Source organism: Chiloscyllium plagiosum, unplaced genomic scaffold (assembly GCF_037043375.1).
Source record: "Chiloscyllium plagiosum isolate Xiang-an unplaced genomic scaffold, Cpla_swu_hap1 HiC_scaffold_3, whole genome shotgun sequence".
Lineage (NCBI taxonomy): Eukaryota > Metazoa > Chordata > Chondrichthyes > Orectolobiformes > Hemiscylliidae > Chiloscyllium > Chiloscyllium plagiosum.
This window is the reverse complement of record NW_028270141.1, coordinates 61,391,000-61,417,447: the sequence shown is the minus strand read 5'-3', so window position 1 is coordinate 61,417,447 and position 26,448 is coordinate 61,391,000. Positions and strand designations below refer to the sequence as shown.

The following is a 26,448-nucleotide window of genomic DNA, read 5'->3' as shown; positions in this document are numbered from 1 at the left end:
GGACCAAGCAATCAGTTCCATGAACAAAACAGTAATGCACATCATGATAAATTCTGCAGCGGGTGTTTTCACGGTCACCAGGGAAGTACAGTTGGCTGCTTTCGGTAGAGAACGATTATTTAAAGGTACATGCTCCTGAAAATCTACAGGAATGCTTAATCATTGAGAAGGATGGAATGCTACAGGTACCAGACAAGCAGTGCACGTGCTCCCATAGTATTATACACTTTATTCCTGAATAAAGTAAGTGTGCTGCCATCAAATTTCAAGACAATCTGCTCTCTGATGGAAAGGAGAAGGAACAATTTCAAAGATCCTCATTTTGCAGATTTGCCTGCAGCTTGCTGCCAATGTTTTCATGGATTAAAGTGCAAATAAACTGCGAATTCTGTCATGCTGCTGAATAAAAATTCAAACTGGGTGTAGATTCAAAAGATTGATTGTTTGTTTATAGCAGTTCATTTATTGGTGCTTTCTAACTATAGCAAAAGATTGGCTGGCCAAAGGCAAAAAAGTGCAATGTGATTTTATAATCCCTATGCACGAACAGACGTCAATTGTCAACAGACATAACTACCCATGGCGTAAGCCAGGTCCTGGATTAGGTAGCAATGGGAGGTTAGATCTACTTTGACGATGTTCTGAATTAATCTTGTTCCTTTACAACTAATTATGCTGGCAGTCCTTTGTATCTACATATTAATCACTAGGAACTGAAACAGTGTGAGGAAATGTACCATAGCATTAAAAGAATCTCAGCCTTTAAATAGTTCTTGTTTATTTAAAAGTTATTTCAGAAGACAGGAAAATGTTTGGTTTGTCAGTATTCTCATTATTTCTGAGGAATAAATCTGTTTTGGTATTTAGAAGTTACTTTTTTTTTAAACAGACTCTTCCAACACTTGATATGATTCTTCACATTTTGGCATTTCTGGATATCTTCACTGTCTGGAGCAGATGCTTCTTAAATAAGGCATTGTATTATATATTCTTTATGTCCTGTCTTCATTATTTGGCAACGTAAAAGGTTAGGAATCCATTTCTTATTCGGGTTTCATTCCGGCCATCTGTATTGCATCCAAAGTTAGATTATGGATGTAGTGGGAAATTCACTGGTGCTCTTTGAGAGGCATCTTACATTGTCATGAAATACTTTCTTTTTCATGCTGACCAATATGCAAGAAGGGAGGATAATATGTTATGACATTTTAAGAGGAAGTGGAACATGGTGGAAATGGAACTGTCCTATAGATTTTATGTTGCAACCAGTTTTAAAGAGCACCATTACTCGTGCAGACTTCAAAGGAGTGTTGCTGGTGGATTCCAGAAAGAGACTGACAGCATCTTCATTTTTTTTTTCATATTTAACATCTTGCACCATATGGTATCTGAAGTGAACAGAAAATACAAGAAACTGGGTAACAAGTAGGCCAAATGGTATTTCTTGAACCTGGCTCTATGTTCAATTTGTTCATGATTATTACAATTCTACCATTCCACCCAACCCTTTTATCCCATCACTTTGTTAGACTCATTGACTGAGCATCCACAAAATTGTGATGGAGAATTATGAAGAAATCCTAATCCTTTGAGAGAAGACATTTCTCCTATTCTCAGTCCTAAATATCTGACCCTTTACGCAGTGACCAATGTCCGATTAATTTAGTTTTCACTTGCCAGGGCCTCCTGAGGCCCAAATGTGGCAGTAACTTCAGGAACCAGAAATTAGTGCTGCAAATGACGGAGGCACACCAATCGCCTTGCATGGACCAATTGCACATCTAAGAGGGAATGTCACTTGAGACTACGTTCCCTAGTTCTAGCCTTTCCATGTGTAAAGAAGTTTCTGTTTCAAAATGATCACTTCTCAATCTTTGAAAGTTAACCCATGCAAAATAGGAATCAGGAATGTTTCAGCCTCTCTAAATAATGTCAGGTCAATGATGTGAGCCAGAAGTGGCAAGGCTTAAAGATGTGAGTTTTTAAGCAAGACAGGGAAAGATGGGAGAGAAGGATAGAACACCGGGAAGATCTGTGATAGGGTGGAAAATGCCTGTGATCAAAGGAGAGAAGGGAAGATAGTGAAAGGCAAAAAGAGATGGTATTGGGCACCGAGAAAATCAAAAGATGTGCAAAAGTGTAAACAGGAAGAAAATCAGCTGTAGTCAAGATACTGGGGACAGGTTTATGAAATTGTTGAGCTGTGTGTTTAATTCTGCAAGGTTGTAAAGTGCCAAGTCATTAGTTGAAGTGATCCTTCAGCTTGCTTTATTAGAATAGTGTGGGAGGTCAAGGACACTAAGTCAAGAGTGGTAATGGGCGGAACATTAAAATGACAGGTGACTAGAAATTCAGCAGCAAAGGTGATCCTAGTCTGCATTTGGACTTCCCACTGTAGAGAGACTGCATTGTGAGGAGTGAATGCAGTTTTTAAAAGAAATTCAAGAAAGTTGCCGTTTCACATGGAACGAGTGTCCATTCGAGTGGAAGAGAGTCTGCATTCTTCCAGCACCAAAGAAAATTTTGGGGAATGTCAGCTTTCATTGCTTCAGATTTTGATTATTGTTGAATATTCAAAAATTTAAGTAATATTATTTTTTCTTCTGTCTTAATTCCATTTTTTCCCCATCTATTTATTTTTGATTTCTAATTTTATAATTGAATGAAATGTTTCAACTTGGTTTTTATTGTTTGGTTTGTACATTGCCTCAATGCGGATTCTTCACTGTGAGGAAACAATGTTATTAGTCTTGTTTTACAGATACCATAACCCCTCTTTTTTTAAAATCTTTTTAGTCTCCGAATGACTTATTTTGTTGCTCAAAAGCATGTGAAAAATTTATTTGCAATTGCCAGATTAGTGAACAGCAGAAACATAATTTTTGCCATTGATTGCAAAATCTGGGACAATGTCTTCATTTTTTTTTGGAGCAGTCCTCTGTAGGAAGTTTAATAATATCTGTTGAGTTACTTCAGTGTAGATTGGCATTTTAATCAACTCTCTGTTGAGATTTCCAACTGTTGTTTAACTTATTTGTTGTTATTCCAAAGTTATTTGTTGACTAATTTTGAATAACTTTGCATTTTACATATGCAGTGTGTTCAAGTATACGTTTTATCTAATTCTGTATTTGGAAATATTCCAGAAACCAAATTTAAACAGATTTTATTTTTACTAAATCAGTTTTCCTGCAGTCATCTTCTGAGCAAGCATTTATGGTATGGGTTAATTTTAGATTCTTTTCAACAGTATTAGTGTCAAATATGTGAGTTACTTTTGTGTTTGTAACCTTTGAAAACTTACATCATCAGATCCGTTACTATTTGTATCTTCCAATTGACATTGAAAGGCACCTCTCCTTATTTCATTTTAAAAATCATTTGAATTAAGTTTAGAATGTTAATTTATAATTGACTACAAAAGAATGAGTACAGCAAAAAGAATATTTTTGCAAACAAAGGGTTAAATATGATCTATAATGTGTTTAGAACCAAACAGATAACCGACATCAAAAAATCCAGTATCAAATTATTCATGAATATGAAATGGCTCACTGAAATCATATTTCCTGAATCTTGCTTGGAAATCTTGCTCTTACTAATCCTGAATGTTGATGTGTATGTGTTAATCTAGTTTACAATTTATTAGCAAGTATGTCCATTGTAACAGCACTTCTACACTGATGAACAAAATGCAGTGGGAGTAAAATAGTATGTTTAGTTCCCCAAGCACTGATTACAAGTAAATAAAAGTTTACTTTCACAAAATAATTACTGACTGAGAGATCCGTGTACTGTTACAAAACTATTTTTGAACTTTCTACTGGTTAGAACTAAGATAGACAAGCAGGAGGCAGAATTAGGAGGTGGAGAAGTTAACTTTTTTTTGTTTAACCCTTCTTAAGGACTGAGGGTGGGTGTAAGGGGAACTACAGATAAAGGGGAGGGTTTTGGTGGGGGGGGGGGGGAGGGTGGCGGGAGGGAAGGTAGGAATAGGTGAATATAAGTAGAGGGTATGATCTGGTTGACTGATGGGAGGAATGAATCTGGTTGGTAGCTGGAAGGAAGGGTCAGTTAGATTTTTGGAAGGGAGGGAGAAGGGCTGGAAAGGGAGTCAGGAAATGGGAATGGAAGTTATGGTTGAAATTGATCATCAACACCTAATGTAATTCTATTTCATTGCAACCTGTAAGGCTGGGTAATTGGTTAAATGCTCATAAATTATAATTCTGAGTTCCCCCTATAGTATTGCCTCAATTAGTACCATCATAGCATCAATTAACTCTACAGTAGATAATTTTAATCCTTTTTAAATATTATGGACTCTTGTTTTTAACAGGCTCATCAGTGGCTGAGGATAAAACTGCATTTAGTCTTGAAGAGAAATCTAAATCTTCCAAGAAACGAGTTCACTACCAGAAATTTACCAAAGGTGAGGTCTAGCAAAAAATACTGGAGGTGCTGGAAATGTATTTGAAAATGCTGACTAATCCTCAGCAGGGCCAGCTGCATCTGTGGAGGGAAACAGTGTTAATGTTTCAACAATGACTTAAGTGATTTAGGACTCCATGAGAAACAAAATTTTGTACAATATAATTAAAATAGATATTTAATTTATCCAGATGCTGACATTTGAGTTTCAAATATTGATATCTTTGAAGTACCTGTGGTGTGATATTTCCTAATTAAGCAGCAGATTTTTAACTTTTATATATCTAGTATGATATGTGTCAGTGTAACTTATGGACAAGTTATGAATATTTGTAGTTGCTGTTTTATAGGAGCAGATCATGGTTATTATTTCCAGAATACTCAAGTAAACTGTTTACCTCAGGTGGTCATTGCACACCCCCTTAAGTCTAGTAATTATTGAAATGTTGCCATTCTGGACGTTTTGATTATTTAACAAGCGACTCGAGAGTGTCTTGTGGTTTAAAAGTTGAAAGAATGCTTTTGGATAAGACTTTGCAATTTCAAATGCTACTCGTTAAAATACATATTGTTAGTTATCATTTAATATTCCATTTATGGGTAAAATGTATACCTAACCTAACTTGGGTGTTATTTAAAATTTTAGCTTGTGAAGTAGATGATTTATGTTTGGTCTTGCAACAGATTTGAATTTGCAGGAAGTGTGAAACACTCTACTTCAAGACATTTTGTTGAAATAATTATTTTTCCTCAAAGCTCGTGGTAGGATGCCTCAATTCGCATGAAGGAAGCAGATGAATTTAAAGCAGTAACACCCTTGCAGAATGGTTTAATTAAAAATTATTGTTTAATTAGAACAATAATTAATTATTGTACTGTTGGTCCTCTTTTGAGACCTAGGTTTTCATTTTCAATTTGACTTTGGTCTGTGATCCAGGTTTTGTCCTCATCTGTGATCGTGATGACAGAATAGAGAACAAAATTAGCAAAATGACTCCTTCAGCCCAGATAATAAGTCATAGATTCATAGACCCCCTGTGCAGACGAAGAGCCATATTTCCAGTTTCCCATGGGATCTTTCTCAACAGGAGATCAAAACTAGAAAAGATAACTTGAGGCTCGAGGGTATCGATTGTGAATTGTTAAACATAATTAGATTGTTGTATTATAGTTTGTGTCTGCTCCACAAAAGTAGATTAAAATGCAGAAAATGTTTTGATCTGATAGATCCCGTTGTCATAGGACGGTTGTTGTACATTTCCCCATTAAGGTATGTCGGCGTCTCGCAAATGAGCCTATTATCCTGGTTATTTACTAATTCTGCTGGAATCAGTGCTAGTGTGAGTTAGCCTCTAAGATATTTTCAGATGCGGCAATGCTAATATTGTGTCCTGCAACGTGTGAATATTGTGGCATTGGTGAATCATAGAATCCCTACATTGTGGAAACAGGCCATTCAGCCCATTGAGTCCACACTGACCCTCCAAAGAGTATCCCACTCAGACCCATTCCCCAGCCCTACCTCCCATGAGCAAGCCACTTAGCCTGTGCATCTTTGGACTGTGGGAGGAAACTCCCACTAGACACTGATGGAATGTGGAAATTCCACAGATGATTGCCCAAAAGTGGAATCGCAGCCAGGACCCTGCCTCTGTGAAGCAGCAGTGCTAACCATTGAGCCACGGCTTTCAATGGTTAGCACTGCTCAGATGTTTAATAATTGTTACATACAAACTCTACATTCATGAGGCACATGAGAGCCTGGACTAACATCAAGCTATTTGTTTACAACATTAGTTGTTTACAGCTTAAGTGATCCTGAGGTAAAATGGAGTATTAGAACTTTATTCAATCAAATTTTCTTCAGTGATGAAGAATAATCTTAAAGTCTTCTAATATCACACAACATTGTAAAATGCCAATAAAAGGAAAGAGTGGGTTGGGGCTGACAATGAAAATTGAAGTGGGCAATCAATTGGTTCAGCATTGTCTGTTGGGGGATGGAACCTGTCTCCTTATACTTTGACTCCTAAGGCCCTCTGAAGTGGTCCAGTAACAATAAGGCTACAGTGTCCCAAGGAGAATGTCCCATTGAGGGTGATGGTGACAATAAAGGATTGACAATAAGTGCAGCATTGAGGTAGTGTTGCCCAAATCCTAAGCACACTTTTTAAGTTATCACAGTAGACATTGCAGTGTGGAAGATTCCAACTTTTTGAGATTTTGTTTGCTAGATTTTAAATTGGAGAGGTTACTAATATGCTGGGAGATCAGATATCTGAGCAAATTTGAGCAAATACTTTTCACATCTGGCATAGCTGAGTTCAAAGGTTTTGCGTATTGTGGAAAAACTAAAGTTGGTCCTTGAATCTGAATAATATCTAATTTATAAAAGATGTTGGCTTCTATCCCTTTTGCCCAAATCCTACCTGTTTGATTTTCTTTTGCCTCTATTATTTTAGAACCAAATCCTAAAAAATATGAGCATGAGAAATCATTTGGTTTCATTTTGCAATTTTACATATATTGTCTTTTGAAACCAATATCCTCACCTTAAACCTTGACTCTTATTGCATGTCATAATTGCTGCAAATAGCTCTGATTCAAAAATCCTTGTTTTGCAATGAACCACGCTGGTTCATTTAGTAGCTTCTCAAAAATCAGCGATAATTATAGATGATATCTTGGTTTTGTGAATGTCAAGCTTAGGATTTAGAAGTCTAATACAACTAAATGTTGATACAAGATTTTTCTGATTATTTCCTGAGTAGGTGAATACATTTGTACCTCATTGTGATGAGAGCAATTTTTTTTACATCCAACATATCTTTGTTTTCTGTTATAGCATTGCAAAACTCCCTTGTGCTCAGGATGGCATGCTTCTGTATCAGTACTTTGAACAGCCCTTTGTGTCATCTAGAGCAGTAGCCCTTTTGATCATCCCTTCTCTCTACCCCATTAGCAAGATCAAAAGTTCCATATCATCCAGCAAATATCAGGGGATATGCTGATTGCAAATACAGTGCCTTTTGGGAGTATTTGCAACCTGTTATATTTAAAGTTATATTGGAAACATTTTAAAATAAGTTTTTTTTTGGTTAAGAATTTGACAGTTAAATGAGTTGATTGGAGTCTACTTAGTCCTAGACTTAACTGAACATTTTTGGTAAAATATAACATTTAAATTAATGATGATTATCTGTCTCTAAAGTGACCTAATTAATTTAGGCCTTTTTAATGTGTTTCTATATGGTTTCTACTTGGCATTAACATTTTATAAATACATGTATTGTTTAAATGTTTGGATTGAAGGAAAGGATCTCTCTTCTCGTAGTGCGATAGACCTTGCCTGCATTTTTGGAAAGCGTGGCAAACAGGTCAAAGGATCCAGAGGTCAGGAAGAGCAAGTGATGGTAAGATGTATTGGTTTTTGACATTTAGTTGTTAATGTACTAATTTCCCTTCCTCCACTGCATTTTATTTAGAGACCAATTACAATTCTACAGATTGTTTCTACAGATTGTTTCACTGGCTAAGTAAATATTCCTGTTTGTCCTGTTAAATTCAGTGTAGAAAAGTAATGATGAAGCAAATTCTGACAGATGGTTTTCATTGGTTGGTGAAATGGGAGTGAGAGAGTACAAGTAATGAATTTTAGAGGGAAGAAAGCTTTTATAGAGATTTTGCAGCAAACTGTGGCTGGAACAATACATACATTTTATAGAGAAATGGATTGTTGCTTGAGGATGTTTAAAGAGCATGGAGAGCAAGTGATTAAATTCATGAAGGGCAAAACCATCTGTTCAGAATTGATAGCCTGAATTGTTTGTTTCAGTGCTGTTCTGTCGCACCCAGTAGATGTTGGGCCATTTTCCACTTTTTTTTTAAAGGAAATCTTGTCTAAGACTTATTCTTTATTTGTATTAAATACAAATGACTGCTTCTATGTCTCAACAGAAACAAAAATAGAACCATCTGCAAACTTCTCAAAGCTGATTGGATAAATTGAAAAGTAGTGAATTAAAATTGCAATTGCTCCCCAGATGCACGTCTGAGGCAGTGTTCAGTCTGTCAGATTTTGCATGCTTGCTCTCGTATTCAAATCGAGTAAACCAATGCAAAGTACAATTCTATCAGTTCCTAACAAGCTGAACTTCTTGAAACCCATGTTTTGTTTTTCCACTTGGTCCAGACACCATTTCCTTCCTTTCTCAGTTAAGTTTCCTGATGTGGTCTTATCACTGGAGAAAATAACGTCCAATAGACAGGAGCTTAGAACAGACCACACACGAGCTTTATAACTAAATAATATGTTCCTGAAGGAGAATTATGACTGGAGAGGTGGGGGGAAGGTGGGTATCTTATGTCAATTTTAATTAGACTGAATCCTTAAAGTTCATAATTTTTCATTGTGATAATTTGTGACTCAATATATATATAGTGCATATGTTTGCTCTGGGCAGTTCTGAGAATTTGAGAAATTCAACCAATCTGACATAATGCTCAGTTGAAACATTTTAATATCTCTAGTCGATGTTAAAGCAGTACTGATATTTTAAGGAAGAATTAGATCCAGCTGCATAACATATGAATGACAAAGTTTGATTGTTCTGGTTAAATATACAATGTTTATATAAAAGGCTAAACTTTACACTCCTGAAGAAGGGCTCATGCCCGAAACGTCGATTCTCCTACTCCTTGGATGCTGCCTGACCTGCTGCGCTTTTCCAGCAACACATTTTCAGCTCTGATCTCCAGCATCTGCAGTCCTCACTTTCTCCTAAACTTTACACTCCCCTGCAGGTGGTTTTAAGGGCAGTGGTGGGGAGTATTTGCAAAATCCAGCAAGTGTCTTTCCACCTGTCAACCCCAGACCTGTCTGAAATTTTGAGTGGTGGAGTAAGCATCAGACAGCCTGCCTGGTCTTGGCCGATCTGCAGAAGCTTAACCATTGTGGTATTTGATCCACGGCAGGAGGAGGCCATACTACACAAAAGGCCCGGCAGCTTTAGCTTCATTTTTGGGCAATTAACAGTCTAGGAACATTTTTCACAGGGTCCCTCGGCCTGGCAGAAGCCATGTTCCCCCCTCCACTGACCACCTCAGACTTCATTGCCCCCTTTAACCCACCTTCCTGCATCTCAGACCCAGGTTCCCAACCCTCTTATCCACATTGCCTGCTAGCACAGCCTGGTGATATCCTGGATTTACCACTGAGTTTCGGCTGCTCTTCATTGAGAGTAGCTGTAGTCCCAGCAGTTGTGACTGCTACCGCTCGTCCATTACTTGGATTATGGAGGTACTGATCTTCAGATTGATTGGCAGTCCTCTAAGGCTGGACTTCCTCCTGTGATAAGGCTAAGTCTCGTCTTAAAGCAATTAATGCTGCTCTGAGTTAGGTTGCTATGCAGCATGTTGTCGAGCTCGCCACTGAACTTGCTTGGAGTGTGGGTAGGGGTGCAGGGACCACAGCATCCTGTAAAATCCAGCCCATTATACTGTACTAAGGCTGGTAATGTATTCCATTATCTAGTGTGATTAGAATTTTAGTAGCCAAAGTTGGTTGATATTGCAGCAAAGTACATTGATCCAGATTGAATCAAGTTCTCAGTGTGTACATTGACTGTGGGATTCTCTCTCAATATGTAACACTGTAAGCTTTATTTTGTTCATTCCTATGATCAGTTGTAAACTTGTCATAGAATAGCTGCTTAGCTAACCAATCAGAACTGGGACAGGGAATCCTCTCAATATGTTACAACAGTGACCTAGTTTTAAGCAGCCAAAATATCCTTCATGTCACTTTATTGGACAATGGGTCTTTGATTCTTAAAATACAGTATAAAATTTCCTTTTTGTTATGGTACAGTAATTCTCACTTGAAGTACCTTCTTTTAACATTGTACTGTTAACATAACTTTATTGTGAGCAAAGTTAGGGCGCATTGTATTGGGGCAAAGTAATAACTTGGATTGAAACTTAGTTGGCTGACAGGAAACAAAGAGTAGTGATAAATGGCTCCATTTCGGAATGGCAGGCAGTGACCAGTGGGGTACTGCAGGGATCAGTGGTGGGACTGCAGCTTTTTACAATATATATTAATGATATAGAAGATGCTATTAGTACAGTATAATACCCCTACCCTGGCTTTTCTTCCCTCTGGCATTGTCTTCCAGTCATCTCCACATATAGCCTTGCTTCTGTGATCTCCCCAACATTGTTTCCCTTGGCTGTTGGCCCGGTCTTGCATCTCACCCTCTCCTTACCTTAGGCTGCTCCCTTTTATTGTTGAAGCACCTTTCTGAACATGTACTGTAGGGCGCCATCTGGTGGAAATTTGGCCAATGCTGGGACTGTGCAGTTTTCTGCACTGACTAAATCCTGCCACTAGATGGAACTTGGTCAGTCTAAAAATACTGGCGAGTATATGTTTGAACATAATTTTAAAATATTGTTTGGAGAGTATATTGTTTATTTCCTATTTGTTATACATTATTTTGAAAGTTATTTCAGTTAGAAATGTATAGTGTTGTACTGACATGGTACAGAGTTTCAACCTGTGGGCGGCACGGTGGCACAGTGGTTAGCACTGCTACCTCACAGCGCCAGAGACCCAGGTTCAATTCCCGACTCAGGCGACTGATTGTGTGGAGTTTGCACATTCTCCCTGTGTCTGCGTGGGTTTCCTCCGGGTGCTTCGGTTTCCTCCCACAGTCCAAAGATGTGCAGGTCAGGTGAATTGGCCATGCTAAATTGCCCGTAGTGTTAGGAAAAGGCGTAAATGTAGGGGAATGGGTGGGTTACGCTTCGGTGGGTCGGTGTGGACTTGTTGGGCCGAAGAGCCTGTTTCCACACTGTAAGTAATCTAATCTAAACCTGAGCATGCTTTTCTTTGAAAAATATCCACAGGAATGTAACTGACTTTAACACTGATGCCTTGGGAATCAGGTTCACTTAGTCATTTCACTTGAGATTGTGCTTTTGAGGAAGGCAGCTACAATTTACTGTACAGTATGACTTTAGTTACTATGATTGTGCTTATATTGCTAACACTATAATCTACTCGTGCAAGCTGCTGCTGCTTTTTCAGAATAATTTTCATAAAGTTTTGGAAGATAATATTGGTTTGATAAAGATCTACAATTTAATTATTCATCTTGCTTTATTTTAAAAGTAGGTTTCACCTGCTTGATGACCCCATCACTACTATTATTTTCATCTGAGTGGTGCAAATGCAGGAACTTACTTTCAACTATGCAATTGATTTACTCTGTCAGTGTGGGATACTAAAAACATAAATGTCTCAATGGCATGAATTCTCACTGTAACAGATTACCTGAAAACTTGTAATGCAGTGACTTTAAGTAATGACATAGTTGAGGTTCAAAACGGAATTTATAAAAGTTTCAGAAGGTTGATAGTATGTACGAATGTGTTCAAATTTTCTATGAAATTCGGGCTTCTGTATTGATTATCCCCATGAACTTTTGAAGATGAAATTTCCTTCATTTGGAATTGTTCATTTATTTAATCGATCAATTAGAATGTTCAGGTTACTGTGGTTCAAATACTGTGGTTACTGATTCACTGGTTTCAACATATTCTAGTCACTGGTTTTACAGTGAACATTGATCCAAAGTTAAACAGTAGGCTCTTGCAAGATGAAGGTGTAACTAACTTTGCTAAATGCAAACCATTAATTTTGCTTCACGTAAGATTTTCTAATCTCCCTTAAAGTTTGAGAACTTGGCACATTTTGTATGGGGTCCGGATGCTGTCCAGTGCTATGCCCATTTTGATTGCTGTTGATGGGCAAATGAATTAGTGGACCTTTCATCTGAGAACCATGAGGAAGCATTTGGTTAACCGCAACCTAAAGATTTTATTCTTAACCCGACCCCCCTGCAAACACACAAGACCACCGTTACCAAGGGCAATTATTGACTCTCCATTGCCACTGCTCTTGTGAGATTGGTAAACTCGGCAGAGTCTTCAGGCAAACAAAGATAATTTTCTAAGAATTATGTTCTAAGGGTCACTGGACCCAAAAAGTTAACTCTGATCACTTTTCACAGTTGCTGAGCTTTTCCAGCAACTTTGGGTCTTTTTCCCTGATTTACAGCATCTGCAGTTCTTTAAGATTTTTATTATTTTCTAATGCCTATTTAAGCAAAAACATCCCTGGTCTATGTGGAAGGTACAGATGTTCAACAAAACCTTTTTGTTTTAATAAAATGACAGTAGGCTGTAAAGGTGGGCCCATCTTGACTGGCACAGGAAATCTCCACTTCAGCCATTCTTGTTAATATCAACAAATGCACACAGATTTGAAGAGACATTCTCTTTAAATGGTTATTTATGATATTCTTGTAGAGCAGTTTTCAAATTCAATAACAGGTATGACAAACAAAAGAGAAGGAAACAGTTATGCTAATGAAATGTTGTGATACCTCATTTTAAATTTTTATTTCTATAACTCTTATGTTGTATGTTTATACGGATTTCCTATTTATGGGAAGTAAAGTTATTACTGTTGTCAGAAATTTTGAGTTTCCATGAAAAAATGGATAAAGCCATTTACACTGCGCAAAATATTGGAAAATGGCATGTCATGAATTCAGTGTAACTTAACTAGTTCCTGATACATTAGTCTTAAGTTTTTTTTAAAAAAGATTCTTCATTCTATTGGCAGTATATCTACTTTCTTTGCATTTGTGTTGCTGCATAATTAAGCCCAAGGTTGGAAAAACTATGAATGTAATATTGAGACAGGATTTTAAACCAAGGACAGTAAAGAAATTGCAATATGTGAGTAGCTTGGACAGGAATATAGAATAGTACATCTCAGGAACAGGCCCACCAGGTCTATGTCGACCATGATGCCATTGTAAACTAATCCCATCTTCCTGTACATGATCCAAATTCCTCTATTCCCTGTCTGTTCATGTCTGTCTAAATGCCTCTTAAACTTTGCTAATATATCTACTTCTATCACCCCCTCCCCACCAGCAGCATGCTTTTGGCACCTACCAACCTCTGCATAAAACAAGTCGCCTTGTGAATCTCCCAGCCCACCTTAAACCTATGACCCCTAATATTTGGCATTTCTACTTTAGGGAAAAGACTCTGACTATCCATCCTATTCATGCTTCTCATAATTCTGTTGACTTTTATGAGGTCTCCCCTCAGCCTCCATGCCCTATCAAAAACAATCCAAATTCATCTAACCTCTCCTTCCAGGTGCGATACCCCAATTTAGGCAAAATCCTGGCAAACCTCTTTTTGCACCCTGTTCAGAACACATTTCCTATTGTGTGGTGACCAGAGCTGCACACAGTACTCCAAATGTGGCCTGACTAAAGTTTTATACAGCTGCAACATGAAGGCAAACAAGCCGTACATTTTCTTCACCAAATTATTCACTCGTGTTGTCACTTGCAGGGAGCTATGGGCTTGCACCAAAGATCCCAATATCAATCAATACTCCTTGCGTTTCTGCCATTTATTGTATACTTTCCTATTGCATTTGACCCCCCCCCCCCCAAAGTGGGGGGGGGGGGTCAAATGCAATCTCCACCCAGCTTTCCAACTGATCATTTTCTTGCTGTATTGTTTGATAACCTCTCTATCAACAACTCCACCAATTTGTCATATCATCTGCAAACTTACAAACCATCTATATTTGTTTTAAAATCATTTTTGTATATATGTATGCTACACAAAAACATCAGAGTTCTCTGATCATTGTGGAACACCACTGGTCACCGACCTACAGTCAGAAAAACACCCTCCTCAAATACCCTCTGGCTTCTATGACCAAGCCAATTTTGTATCCAACCTACCAACTCACTGTGGATCCAATGCAGCATTATATTCTGCCATAGCTGACCATGAGGGACTTGGTCAAATGATTTAGTAAAGTCCATGTAGACAATATCTGCTGCCCTACACACTCAAGTCAACACTTCCTCAAAAGATTAAATTAAATTTGAGAGAAGCCTTCCCCCTCACACAGCCCTGCTGACTATCCCTAATATGTCCTTTGTTTTCCAAATACGAGGAAATCCTGTTGCTAAGAATCTTCTCCAATAATTTCCCAACCACTGATGTAAGGTTTACCGGCTTATAATTCCCTGAATCATCCCTGTCGCCCTCCTTGAACAATGTTGGCTATTCTTCTGTTTTGTGGGATATTTCCTGTGGTTAAAGAGGATACAAAGATCTCTGTCAATGTCCCAGAAATCGCCTCCCTTACCTCCCACAGTGTCCTGGATATACTCAGTGAAGCCCTGGGGACTTACCATTTTTGTTTTTTTAAAACCCCCACACCACCATCTTAATATCAACATACTCCAGAATATCAGCATAACTCAATAATCTTTGCATCATTCATGTCCTTCTTGCTAAAAACCGATGTGGAATATTCATTAAGGACTTCATCCATTTGTGACTGTATGCCTAAATTCCCTCATTTGTTCTTGAGTGGACCTACTGTTTCTCTAGTAACCCTCTGGCTTCTCATATACATAGGAATTGGCTAAGATTACCATGAAGGACTCCCCTCTACCTTTTCTCTTGCCTGAGGCATGGCGACACTCAGACTAAATCACCAACACTCATCTCTGTCTAATGAAAGATGATCCTATGGTTTTCTGGGACTACGATGACTTTACCTTTTAAATGCTGGACAGGCCTTGGGAAGTTAGTTGCTGCAGGAATCTCAGCCTCTGACCTGCTCTGACAGCCATGGTACTTATATTGCTAGTCCAGTTCAGTTTCGGATCAATGGTAACTCCATTTTAATAGTGAGGGATTCTGTGATGGTAATACTGTTGAATGTCATTATGTAGTTATCAGTAAACAGCCGCTTAATAATTTTATGCTGGAGGAAAGACCGTTGTGAAACGGCAGAAGATGATTTGGGCCTAAGATGCTGTCCTGAGAAACTCCAGCAGTGATATCCTGGAGTTGAGATGACTGACCTCAAACAAGCTTCGTCTAAGGCATGACTTATCCAGTAGATAGGAATCAGGGTAACGCATCAACATCTGGAGGTTCATCCATGACTTGGCTAAGTTCCTGCACTATGGATTTGATATCTGTCTGTGACTGATAGTGTTCTCTGGTGATGGCCTCAATTCTGATTGAATTGTTGCTTTTTGACTTTTTTTCATAAGCACCCCAATGTTCTCTGCACTGAAGAAAATCTAGATATTAGTTTCAAGTTGTAAGCCCAACACTGCACCTAGGAGCTTCCTTGGACTTTACTTCAAGTGGATTTTAGTGCACTCACATTATTCTCTCTCTGGTTTCTCATGTACCAAGCGAGCAGACCACTTTGTTTCAATGACAGCTTCTATCACCGTGATGTTAGCCTTGGATCAGTCAACATTTCTCTGCTTTTGCTTCTTGTATGTTGAGGTTGCAGTGCTATAGATGGGTGTCTCCAAGTATGTTCCATTTCACAGTTACACTTCTGAGAATCCTGAATCTTGACTGTACAATCAAGTTGCAGGCTATGTCTTATGGTCAGGGCCAATCTTGTGTAGAAATTCCCTGAAAGGGATTGTGCTGATAAATGTAAAGACCCTCACTGAATTGGTTTTTCACTTCTACAGTGGAGCAGTGTGTTAAATTTTCATGAGGTTAACTGACTATCTTTGAGTTGAGAGGCATATCAAAGATGAAGAGCCTGTGACAGTGTTCAGCCTGTTATGCTCCACATTGATCAGTCTGTCTTTCACACGTTGTTGCATTTCACTTGTCGGACCTTTGCACATAGTCTTAGAGTCATAGAGGTGTACAGCACGGAAACGGACCCTTCAGTCCAACACGTCCATGCCGACCAGATATCCCAATGTCAATCTAGTACAACCTGCCAACACCTGGCCCATATCCCTCCAAACCCTTCCTATTCATATACCCATCCAGATGCCTTTTAAATGTTGCAATTGTTCTAATCACCGCCACTTCCTCTGGCAGCTCATTCCATACATATACCACCTTCTGTGCAAAAAGGTTGCCCCTTGGGTCTCTTCTACATCTTTCCCCTCTCACCCTAAACCTATGCGTTCTAGTTCTGGACTCCCCCACCCCAGGGAAAAGACTTGTCTATTTATCCTATCCAAGACTCTGAGATTTTATAAACCTCTATCCCCTCCGCCTCTGACGCTCCAGGGAAAACAGCCCTAGCCTATTCAACCACTCCCTATAGCTCAAATCCTCCAACCCTAGCAATGTCCTTGTACATCTCTTCTGAACCCTTTCAAGTTTCACAACACCTTTCCGATAGGAAGGAGACCAGAATTGCACGCAGTATTCCAACAGTGGCCTAACCAATGTCCTGTACAGCCGCAACATGACCTCCCAACCCCTGTACTCAATACTCTTGACCAATAAAGGAAAGCATACCAAACACCTTCTTCACTATTTTATCTATCTGCAACTCCACTTTCAGGGAGCTATGAACCTGCACTCCAAGGTCTCTTTGTTCAGCAACACTCCCTAGGACCTTACCATTAAATGTATAAGTCCTGCTAAGATTTGCTTTCCCAAAATGCAGCACCTTACATTTATCTAAATTAAGCTCCATCTGCCACTTCTCAGCCCATTGGCCCATTATACTCTGAGGTAACCTTCTTCGCTGTCAACTAGACCTCCAATTTTGGTGTCATCTACAAACTTACTAACTGTGCCTGTTAGGTTCACATCCAAATCATTTATATAAATGATGCAAAGTAGTGGATCCAGCACCGATCCTTGTGGCACTCCACTGGTCACAGGTCTCCAGTCTCTACCACCACCTCTGTTTTCTACTTTTGAGCCAGTTCTGTATCAAATAGCTAGTTCTCCCTGTATTCCATGAGATCTAACCTTGCTAACCAGCCTCTCATGGGGAGCCTTGTCGGGCGCCTTACTGAAACTCTGCCCTCATCAATCCTCTTCATTACTATTCAAAAAACTCAATCAAGTTTGTGAGACATGATTTCCCACGCACAAAGCCATGTTGACTATCCCTAATCAGTCCTTGCTTTTCCAAATACACATACATCCTGCCCCTCAGGATTCCCTCCAACAACTTGCCCACCACTGATATCAGGCTCACTGGTCTATAGCTCCCTGGTTTGTCCTTACCACCTTTCTTAAACAGTGGCACCACATTAACCAACCTCCAGTCTTCAGCAACTCACCTGTGACTATTGATGATACAAATATCTTAGTAAGAAGTCCAGCAATCACTTCCCTAGCTTCCCACAGAGTTCTAGGGTGCACCTGATCAGGTCCTGGGGATTTATCCACTTCTTTGCATTTCAAGACATCCAGTACTTCCTCTTCTGTAATAGAGACATTTTTCAACATGTCACCATCTATTTCCCTACATTTTATCTCTTCCATGTCCTTTTCCACCATAAATACTGATGCAGAATACTTGTTTAGTATCTCCCCCATCTCTTGCGGTGCCACACAAAGGCCGCCTTGCTCATCTTTGAGGGGTCCTATTCTCTCCCTAGTTACCCTTTTGTCCTTAATGTATTTGTAAAAACCCTTTGGCCTCTCCTTCACTCTATTTGTCAAAGCTATCTCATGTCCCGTTTGTGCCCTCCTGATTTCTCTCTTAAGTATACTCTTACTGCCTTTATACTCTTCTAAGGATTCACTCGATCCAACCTGTCTATACCTGATATATGCTTCCTTCGTTTTCTTAACCTAACCCTCAATTTCTTTAGTCATCCAGCATTCCCTATACCTACCAACCTTTCCTTTCACCCTGACAGGAATATACTTTCTCTGGACTCTCGTTATTTCATTTCTGAAGGCTTCCCATTTTCCAGCTGTCCCTTCTTACCTACAAATATCTGCTCCCAGTCAGGTTTTGAAAGCTCTTGTCTAATACCGTCAAATTCCTCGAAGTTAGAACTTCAGCTTTTAGATCTGGTCTATCTTTTTCCATCATTATTTTTAAACTGCAATGGAGCTTAACAAAGCCCCAAGGAGCAAACAACTTGGGCCAAATCACTGCCAAAAAACTGCCACAACTGTCCAATTAAAAGTGGAGTTTCCTAGGTTTTCAGATGTAGATCAGTCATCCACTGAGAATAATTGTAACTAGAAAGAGTTGAATCAAAAAACAAATGGCATCTAAAGCACCATAGATGGCCCTGGCTTGGTTGCAGAGTATACCGGAAATATGACTTATTTAGACATCGTTTCTCATGGGCTCCATTCCAGATTTCTTCAAGTTTATTCCTTACACACATGCTGACAGACACCAAAAATATTAAATTTTGGTAGTATGGACAGAGGGGAAAACACTGGGAAGGAAGTTTAGTGGTTCCTGTCCATTGGTTTGCTGAGGTGATACTTTTGCTGATCAGGTGTTGTTTCTTGATGTTTCTTCTCTCTATACTTGGAATGGAAAAACAAAATTGGTGGAAATGTAGACACCCACATACCCAAACATCAAATCAGTATCTGAGTCACTTCTGAGTCCGGTTTGCAGGCATGGGCTCCCAACCTGGGATGAAAAATTCAAACCTCAGTTTATTATGCTGCGCAGAATGGAGGAGTGAGAAACACACATGCGAGAATTCCTCCAAGTGTGGTGGTGCCTCCTTGTTTAAAGCATGCATTCCATATGGACATACCCAGTATATCTCTGGATTGATGCTTATTAGTAGTTACAATATCAAAAAATTTAATTTATGTCTAGGCTATGGAAATGATGTCATCAAAACTGGACTCATTTTAAAATTAAAAATGATGACCAAATGAAAACCAGCAAAAAAGATGTAGGTTTAGCTAGTAGCTGGGCAAACCACTGTTGACAGCATAACCATGGGAGGTCTCAACCAGCTTTTATTTAAAATATATCTGATTTCTTAAAGACTGAATATCTGAGGCAAATACCAAGAAGGAAATTTTCCCGAATGTTTTGGTTCATTCTCTATATTTGGTATGATGAATTTCATTGTCAATTTTATGGTTGTAAACAGCAGAGGGAGCCATTTCTATAACCCAAAGTTTTAATGAGATGCAAGATGATGACTTTTGACATTCTTCAATTTAAATACATAACTTGGTTGTTTTCCTTTCTGCTCTATCAATAATTTTTTTCGAAGAAAATTGTATTGAAAACTGTATGTTGTAACTTGCTGTCTAATTCAAACTGCATTTTTGTTATAACTGCTTGAATTTGGAAGTAATGCTAAGACAGCAAATCAAAATGTTAGAGATAACTGCTTCTGTTTTTGAAAGTCAAAACTTGAATTTTCAGTGCATATGCCTTTTAAAATATTTCATCTCTTGATGTAGTTTTAAATAAGCATGAAAAGTGATTAATTGCTTTGGACCCAGCACAACTGTGGGTAAAATTCCAATTAGAGCTTCCAAATGGATCATATCCATGGAAAATCTGAGATGTGCAGACATGGAAACTTACTACTTGGATTGCCACTCTAGGCTAATTTATTTCCATACTGCTTGGCTTCAGTACACCTGGATTGAGGTTTTAAATAAAAAAAAACTGATCAAGTACTCATTCCTGATGAAGGGCTTCTGCCTGAAACGTCGATTTTCCCGCTTCTCAGATGCTGCTTGACCTGCTGTGCTTTTCTAGCACCACTCTAATCATGTCTTGCATCTCCATGGTGTCCAAGGGATTGTATTAGAAGTGAGATTGTCTTGATGTCAATTGAGCGTAGTGTGTGCTACAGGGATTCCATTAGCCTGATTTGTCCTTGTGGCTGGTGGTGCAAGATATCTGAATAGCTTCTCGAACAGTTTCGCAGCAATGAGTCGTTACATTTAAGTATAGGAGGAACGAGAAGGGAAGAAGCAGAACAATTTGGATTCTCCATCCTTCTGCCAAATCCCTGCTATTGAACTGAATGGCAATGCCAGGTGTTGTCAAATTACGCATGCAGCGCCTAAATAGTGTTTAAAATTTGAAATGGGACCCGCACACGACCTAAGTGAAATTGGTCAAAATGTTTATGAACAGGATCTCAAAATAAATTATTTAAAATGTTCTCATTTGTGAGAATTGGGTGGAAGAAAAGGAGTGCTTATAACAGATCAGTTATCAAGTTTAACGTTTTATAAAGTTAGTAGCCAGTATCAGCAATAAATTGAAACTGTACATGAAACAGCTGCCAGAAAACCAGCATGTGCATATAATTATCATAAATACCTATTTATAGGACTCCTACCTGATAACTTCAGCCTGTGATCCTGCCACAACAGGCACATAATTCCTTTGTATCTTATCAAACAAAAAGCATATAAATTCTAAGCCTTTCAGTTGGTAGAAAAAAGTACACAGTCTTCATGATATTAATTTTGGTCCATATTTTGAAACTTTGTCTTTGTACTATTTCTGCAGTCTTCATGCAAGCCCAGTTAAAGCTTAAAAAATGTAGACAAGATGATGGGCAGGATGGGGTTAGTAACAAGTATGAGATTTGCAACTTGAGCAGTAATGGTTAGCAAGTACTTTTGTGATCTAATAAGCCAAATGGAGTAATTAAACGGTCACTCGGTTTTGTTTTCAATCGATTTGGTGCGTTTAAAACTTGCAGACCAAATGTTGAAAGCTTGAGGGTTTTTTTAAGCTTATTGTGGTAACTCATTCTGTTTCAGCTTGTATTTTATCTGAACTTTTCTCTTTTACTGTGCTTTGTTCCTGCTTGTGACTTAATGCAGTCTTCGCTCTCGTTGAATTAGTAACATTAGCTCCCTCTATGTTTTCTTGAGTTGGTCAGCAAAGTGTAGTGGGCAAATGGTTTCAAATTATTCACTCCATTTGTGTTAATAGCACGAGGAGCCAGACCGGACCTTTTTTTGTTTTTGGTTTCTACTCTTTGTAGTACAATTATTCTCAGTGGATGACTGATCTACATCTGAAAACCTTGGAAACACCACTTTTAATCGGACAGTTGTGGCAGTTTTTTGGCGGTGATTTGGCCCAGGTTGTTTGCTCCTTGGGGCTTTGTTAAGCTCCACTGCAGAGCTGAAGGGAGAGGGTTTGATTTATTGGCAGCCCTTTGTTCCGTCAGTTTATCCGACCAGAAAGCAGAGTTGGCTGTAACACGTCGCTGTTAGATACTGAACATTAGCTGAAATAAACCATCCTGCTCCCTGTGAAAAATGTCCTGTGATTGGTTAATTAATCAGTCAAAGGGGAATGACATGGCGCTTGGCTTGAGGGACTAGTCTGCTGCGGTAACCAAGCTTATTGATAAATGGTCTGTTCCAGAATTCATATATCACAAATTCTTAGTAAATTTTTTTACCTGAGTTTTTGCGTGAAGGCAGATTGAAAATGGTGCTTTCTTCTTTTGTTTGCTGTGGTTATTAAACCGCATCTGCATTGAACAGTAGTTACAACAATAATTGACACCGCAATACTTCCAGTGCACTAGTTTTCAAAGCTTATGCATTTGTTTGTGTTGGATGTGGCAGCAACTAAACCAGCGTACTTTTGTGAGCACAGTCTTTATTTGCGAATCATATTGAAGTGTGTGAAAATGAGGCAGTAATATGTAAGTATTTAAAGTCACAATTTTGAAGATCGTGCTGTCCAACCACAGGACTGTCCGGCCGATCAAATTCCTGTGGATAAGTTCAATTGTGCTGGTTTCTGAGCTGGGATATAAATGAGGTTTGTAAATATTAAAACATTGAAATATTGATTGAGATTTTGTAGAAGTAACAAAGAGGATTGGTGATAGAGAGCGGTGGACGTGATCTTCATGGACTTCAATAAGGCATCAACAAGGTTCATCATGGTAGACTGGTTAGCAAGCATGGAATACAGGGAGAATTAGCCATTTGGATACAGAACTGAAGGTAGAAGACAGAGGGTGGTGATGGAGGGTTGCTTTTCAGAATGGAGTGTGCCGTGAGGATCGGTACCGGGTTCACTGCTTTTTGTCACTTATATAAATGATTTGGACGTGAACATAGGTATAGTTAGTTTGCAGATTACACAGAAATTGGTAGGTGAACAGAGAAGAAGGTTACCTCCTGAGTACGACAGGATTTTGATCAGATAGGCTGGTGGTTCGAGGAGTGGCAAATGGAGTTTAATTTAGATAAATGCGAGGCGCTGCATTTTGGAAAGGCAAATCAGGGCAGGATTTATATGTGTAATGCTAAGGTCCTGAGGTGTGTTGTCGAACAAAGAGACCTTGGAGTGCAGGTTCATAGCTTCTTGAAAGTAGACTGGCAGGTAGATAGGATAGTGAAGAAGGTATTTGGTATGCTTTACTTTATTGGTCAGAGTATTGAGTACAGGAGTTGGAAGGTCATATTGCAGCTGTACAGGACATTGATTCAGCCATTTTTTGGAATACTGCATGCAATTCTGGTTCCTCTGCTATAGGAAGGATGATGTGAAACTTGAAATGGTTCAGAAAAGATTTACAAGGATATTGCCAGGGTTGGAGGGCTTGGGCTATAGGGAGAGCCTGAATAGGCTGGAGCTGTTTTCCTGGAGTGTCTGAGGCTGAAGGGTAACCTTGGTAGAGGTTTATAAAATAATGAGGGTCATGGATAAATAGCCAGAATCTTTTTCCTGGAGTGGGTGAGTTCAAAACTGGGGGGGCATAGGTTTAAGGTGATACTTGCTCACACTGAGGGTAGTGAGTGTATGGAATGAGTTGCCAGAGGAAGTAGTAGAGGTTAGTACAATTCCAACATGGTTTTACTAATAGGAGGGGTTTAGAGGAATATGGGCCAAATGCTGGCAAAAAGGACTAGATTTAATTAGAATGTTAGTTGGCATGGATGAGTTGGACTGAAGGGTCTGTTTCCATGCTGTACAGCTCTGACTCTATAAAACCGAAAATTTACTGCAGTAAGCATAGTGGGCGGCACGGTGGCACAGTGGTTAGCACTGCTGCCTCGCAGCGCCAGAGACCCGGGTTCAATTCCCGCCTCAGGCGACTGACTGTGTGGAGTTTGCACATTCTCCCCGTGTCTGCATGGGTTTCCTCCGGGTGCTCCGGTTTCCTCCCACAGTCCAAAGATGTGCAAGTCAGGTGAATTGGCTATGCTAAATTGTCCGTAGTGTTAGGTAAGGGGTAAATGTAGGGGTATGGGTGGTTTGCGCTTCGGTGTGGACTTGTTGGGCCGAAGGGCCTGTTTCCACACTGTAAAGTAATCTAATCTAATCTAATCTAATCTAATCTAATCACATGTGAGGTCATGTGACTTGAGAAGGGACCTTACTTCCTGTGTCCCTTTCAGCTCCATTTTTGGAGGAGGTAGAAAATAATTTATGCATGTTGTTGTGTAATGCTGTTTCATGCAAATGGAGTTAACATTTTAAAATTACATATAATCTGACTGATATTGATTTATGTTTTGTCCAAACATTGCCAGATACTTTTATATCTCAAATTCGGTTTAAGATATTTAAATAGCAAAGCAAGCATTTTAAGTAGTTGTGCTTCAGTGTGATGCAGTTCAATGTGTTGTAATTAGATTTTCCAAAGATGTATATTGGATTTCCTAAACCTTAAAAAGTTATCATTTTGGAGATAAATGTACATTGTTTTTAATTGCTGGAATTAAAAAAAAGCATGGATCCACAAAGTACAGTAATACAAATTAGTTGTATGCGTGAATATAGGTACTGGATTCCGAGGACCTGTGGGGTTGAGGCTGAGACAGGAAGCAAGGTGGTCAGTGACATTGTGTTAGCTCACCATCTTTGATCCACTCAATGGTTGTTTTCCTGAAGATGTGATTGGGTGTTGATGCGATTGAGTTAATTGGATCAATTTAGCTGCTTGGAGGTGGCCAATCTTTCAGATGTAGAAAGGCCAGCACGCCAGGTAGATCCAGAGGCTGTCAAAAACTGCCTGTCTCAGAACCACTCTGCCCGACCCCAGTAGAGGTGTTCAAGCTTTCCACTGTGTTGGCGCAGCTGCAAAAGCTATTTTTCAATTACATGTTTGAAAAGGGTGGAGATGGTGCTCTTTCTTTCAAGTTGGAAGGCCTCCTATTGGTCTGCCAGCTTGTGGAATTACACATTGAAACTGTCCTATGGCAAAGAATTGGCCCTTGGAGCACATGAGCACACATTGCAGTCCACTGGTGATGGAATTTAAAAGCTGAAAAGGAAAATCCAACCCTAATGGGAATCTTAATGGATTCATGAAAACTTCTTCAGACTTTTAAGCTGCACACTTGAGTTTTATGTTTTCTGCCAAACTAGGAAAGGTGTCTTCCATCTGCATAGTATCAAAGTTAAAATTTTTATTTATTCTAAATGTTTGATTTAGAACTGAGAAATTGCTCATTCCACGTATTTCTTCTGGTTTTTATTTTGAGGCAGATTTTTTTCAATGGCTGGTGGAAATTCAATGTAGGAGTGGGCACAAATTTTGACTCTGGGGACTGCTTATAGTTTGAGATCCTGAAACCAAATATTTTGAATGAAACAAGGATAGAAATGTGTTAAAAATAAGTTAGATTATATTTCTGTCACACTAATTTGTCACAATAATAATAGAAGGAAGCTGGTCTGAAAACAATGATGAAATTATACCTGTTGCAAAATAAATGTGTTTTTAAAAAAAGTTAGAGCAATTGGGTCACTCGATTCTTAGCTCACATTTCCAACAACTTAATATTACTCAAAAATAAATTGATTTTTAGCCACTAGTGAAATAATAAATGGTAGCAATAGAAGTTATCAAATGTACTGTAGACAGGTCAAACTGACATTTGTTACACTATAATGATTTTTAGGATTGCAATTACGGAAGCATAATAATAAAACTTCTTGACATGAAATTGTGCTTTGTAGTAACAGCATTTGAACTTTCTAATTACTACTTAGGAATTCCCCGAAATTGTGTTTTAGTGAATGTACTGGTATCTGTGATGTAAAAAGGATCACCGTTCAGGGCAAAAGAAATTTTACAAAATGAAACTTGACCCTATTCTTGAGCTTCATTATAGTGAACAGTTCACATATATTCAAGGTACTATCTTTCAACAGTGTGGGAGCTTTGATGCAATGGCTAGTTCAGTTGAACTCAATTTTTAAAATTACCATGTTTAACTAAAGCCATTTCTTTTTCTAAAAAAAACTTGGCCCAGATTTTCCAATGGCTGGACTGTGATTTTGGTAGCCTTGATGGGAGTTGACCATAGGGAGCTTGTGGAATCCCCATTACAGCAGACTCCAAAGGAATTGCCCAGGAAATTGAAGAGTTTGCAGAGCAATTCCTTTAAGCGTGGAATCCCCTGAAAGTATTCATTTAAATCTGATCATTCAGCGGGTTCCACTACTGTTAAGTAAATTGTTACTCTGAAAAGATTAGACTGTTGAAAATATAGTCAAACTGCTGAACATAAAGCACAGAACAATACAACACAATACGGCACTTCAGCCCTTGATGTTGTCGACCTTTTATCCTACTCTAAGATCAAACTAACCTACATACTCTTCATTGTACCAACTTCCATGTGCCTATCCAAGTGTCGCTTAAATGTTCGTAATGTGTCTACCACTGCTGGCAGTGCATTCCACACACCCACCACTCTGTGTAAAGAACCTACCTCTGACATCTCTTAAACCTTCCTCCAATCACCTTAAAATTATGCCCCCTCGTGATGGCCATTTCCGCCCTGGGAAAAGGTTTCTGGCTAGTCACTCTATCCCTCTCATCATTTTGTAGACCTCTATCACATCACCTCTCATCCTCCTTCGCTCCAAGGAGAAAAGCCTTAGCTCCCTCAAACTTTCTTCATAAGACATGCCCTCCAGTCCAGGCAACATCCTGGTAAATTCCCTCTGCACACTCTCCAGAGCTTCCACATCCTTCCTATAATAAGGTGACCAGAACTGAACACTATATTCCAAGTGTGGTCTAAATAGAGCTGCAGCATAACTTCATGGCTTTTAAACTCAGTTCCCCCGCTAATGAAAGCCAACACATCATACACCTTCTTAACAACCCTATCAAACTGGGTGACAACTTTTAACAATTAAACTGACCTCTC

The 26,448-nt window shown here is 39.0% G+C and overlaps 1 protein-coding gene across 1 annotated transcript in view; it reads left to right on the top strand.

Moving 5' to 3' along the window:
- Positions 1–26,448, top strand: part of pinx1 (PIN2 (TERF1) interacting telomerase inhibitor 1) — a 96,014-nt gene that overhangs the window by 22,206 nt on the left and 47,360 nt on the right. The window contains exons 5-6 of the mRNA XM_043682408.2: positions 4,340–4,432; positions 7,744–7,844. Coding sequence (XP_043538343.2) covers positions 4,340–4,432; positions 7,744–7,844 — 194 coding nt within the window. The remainder of the gene's footprint in view (positions 1–4,339; positions 4,433–7,743; positions 7,845–26,448) is intronic.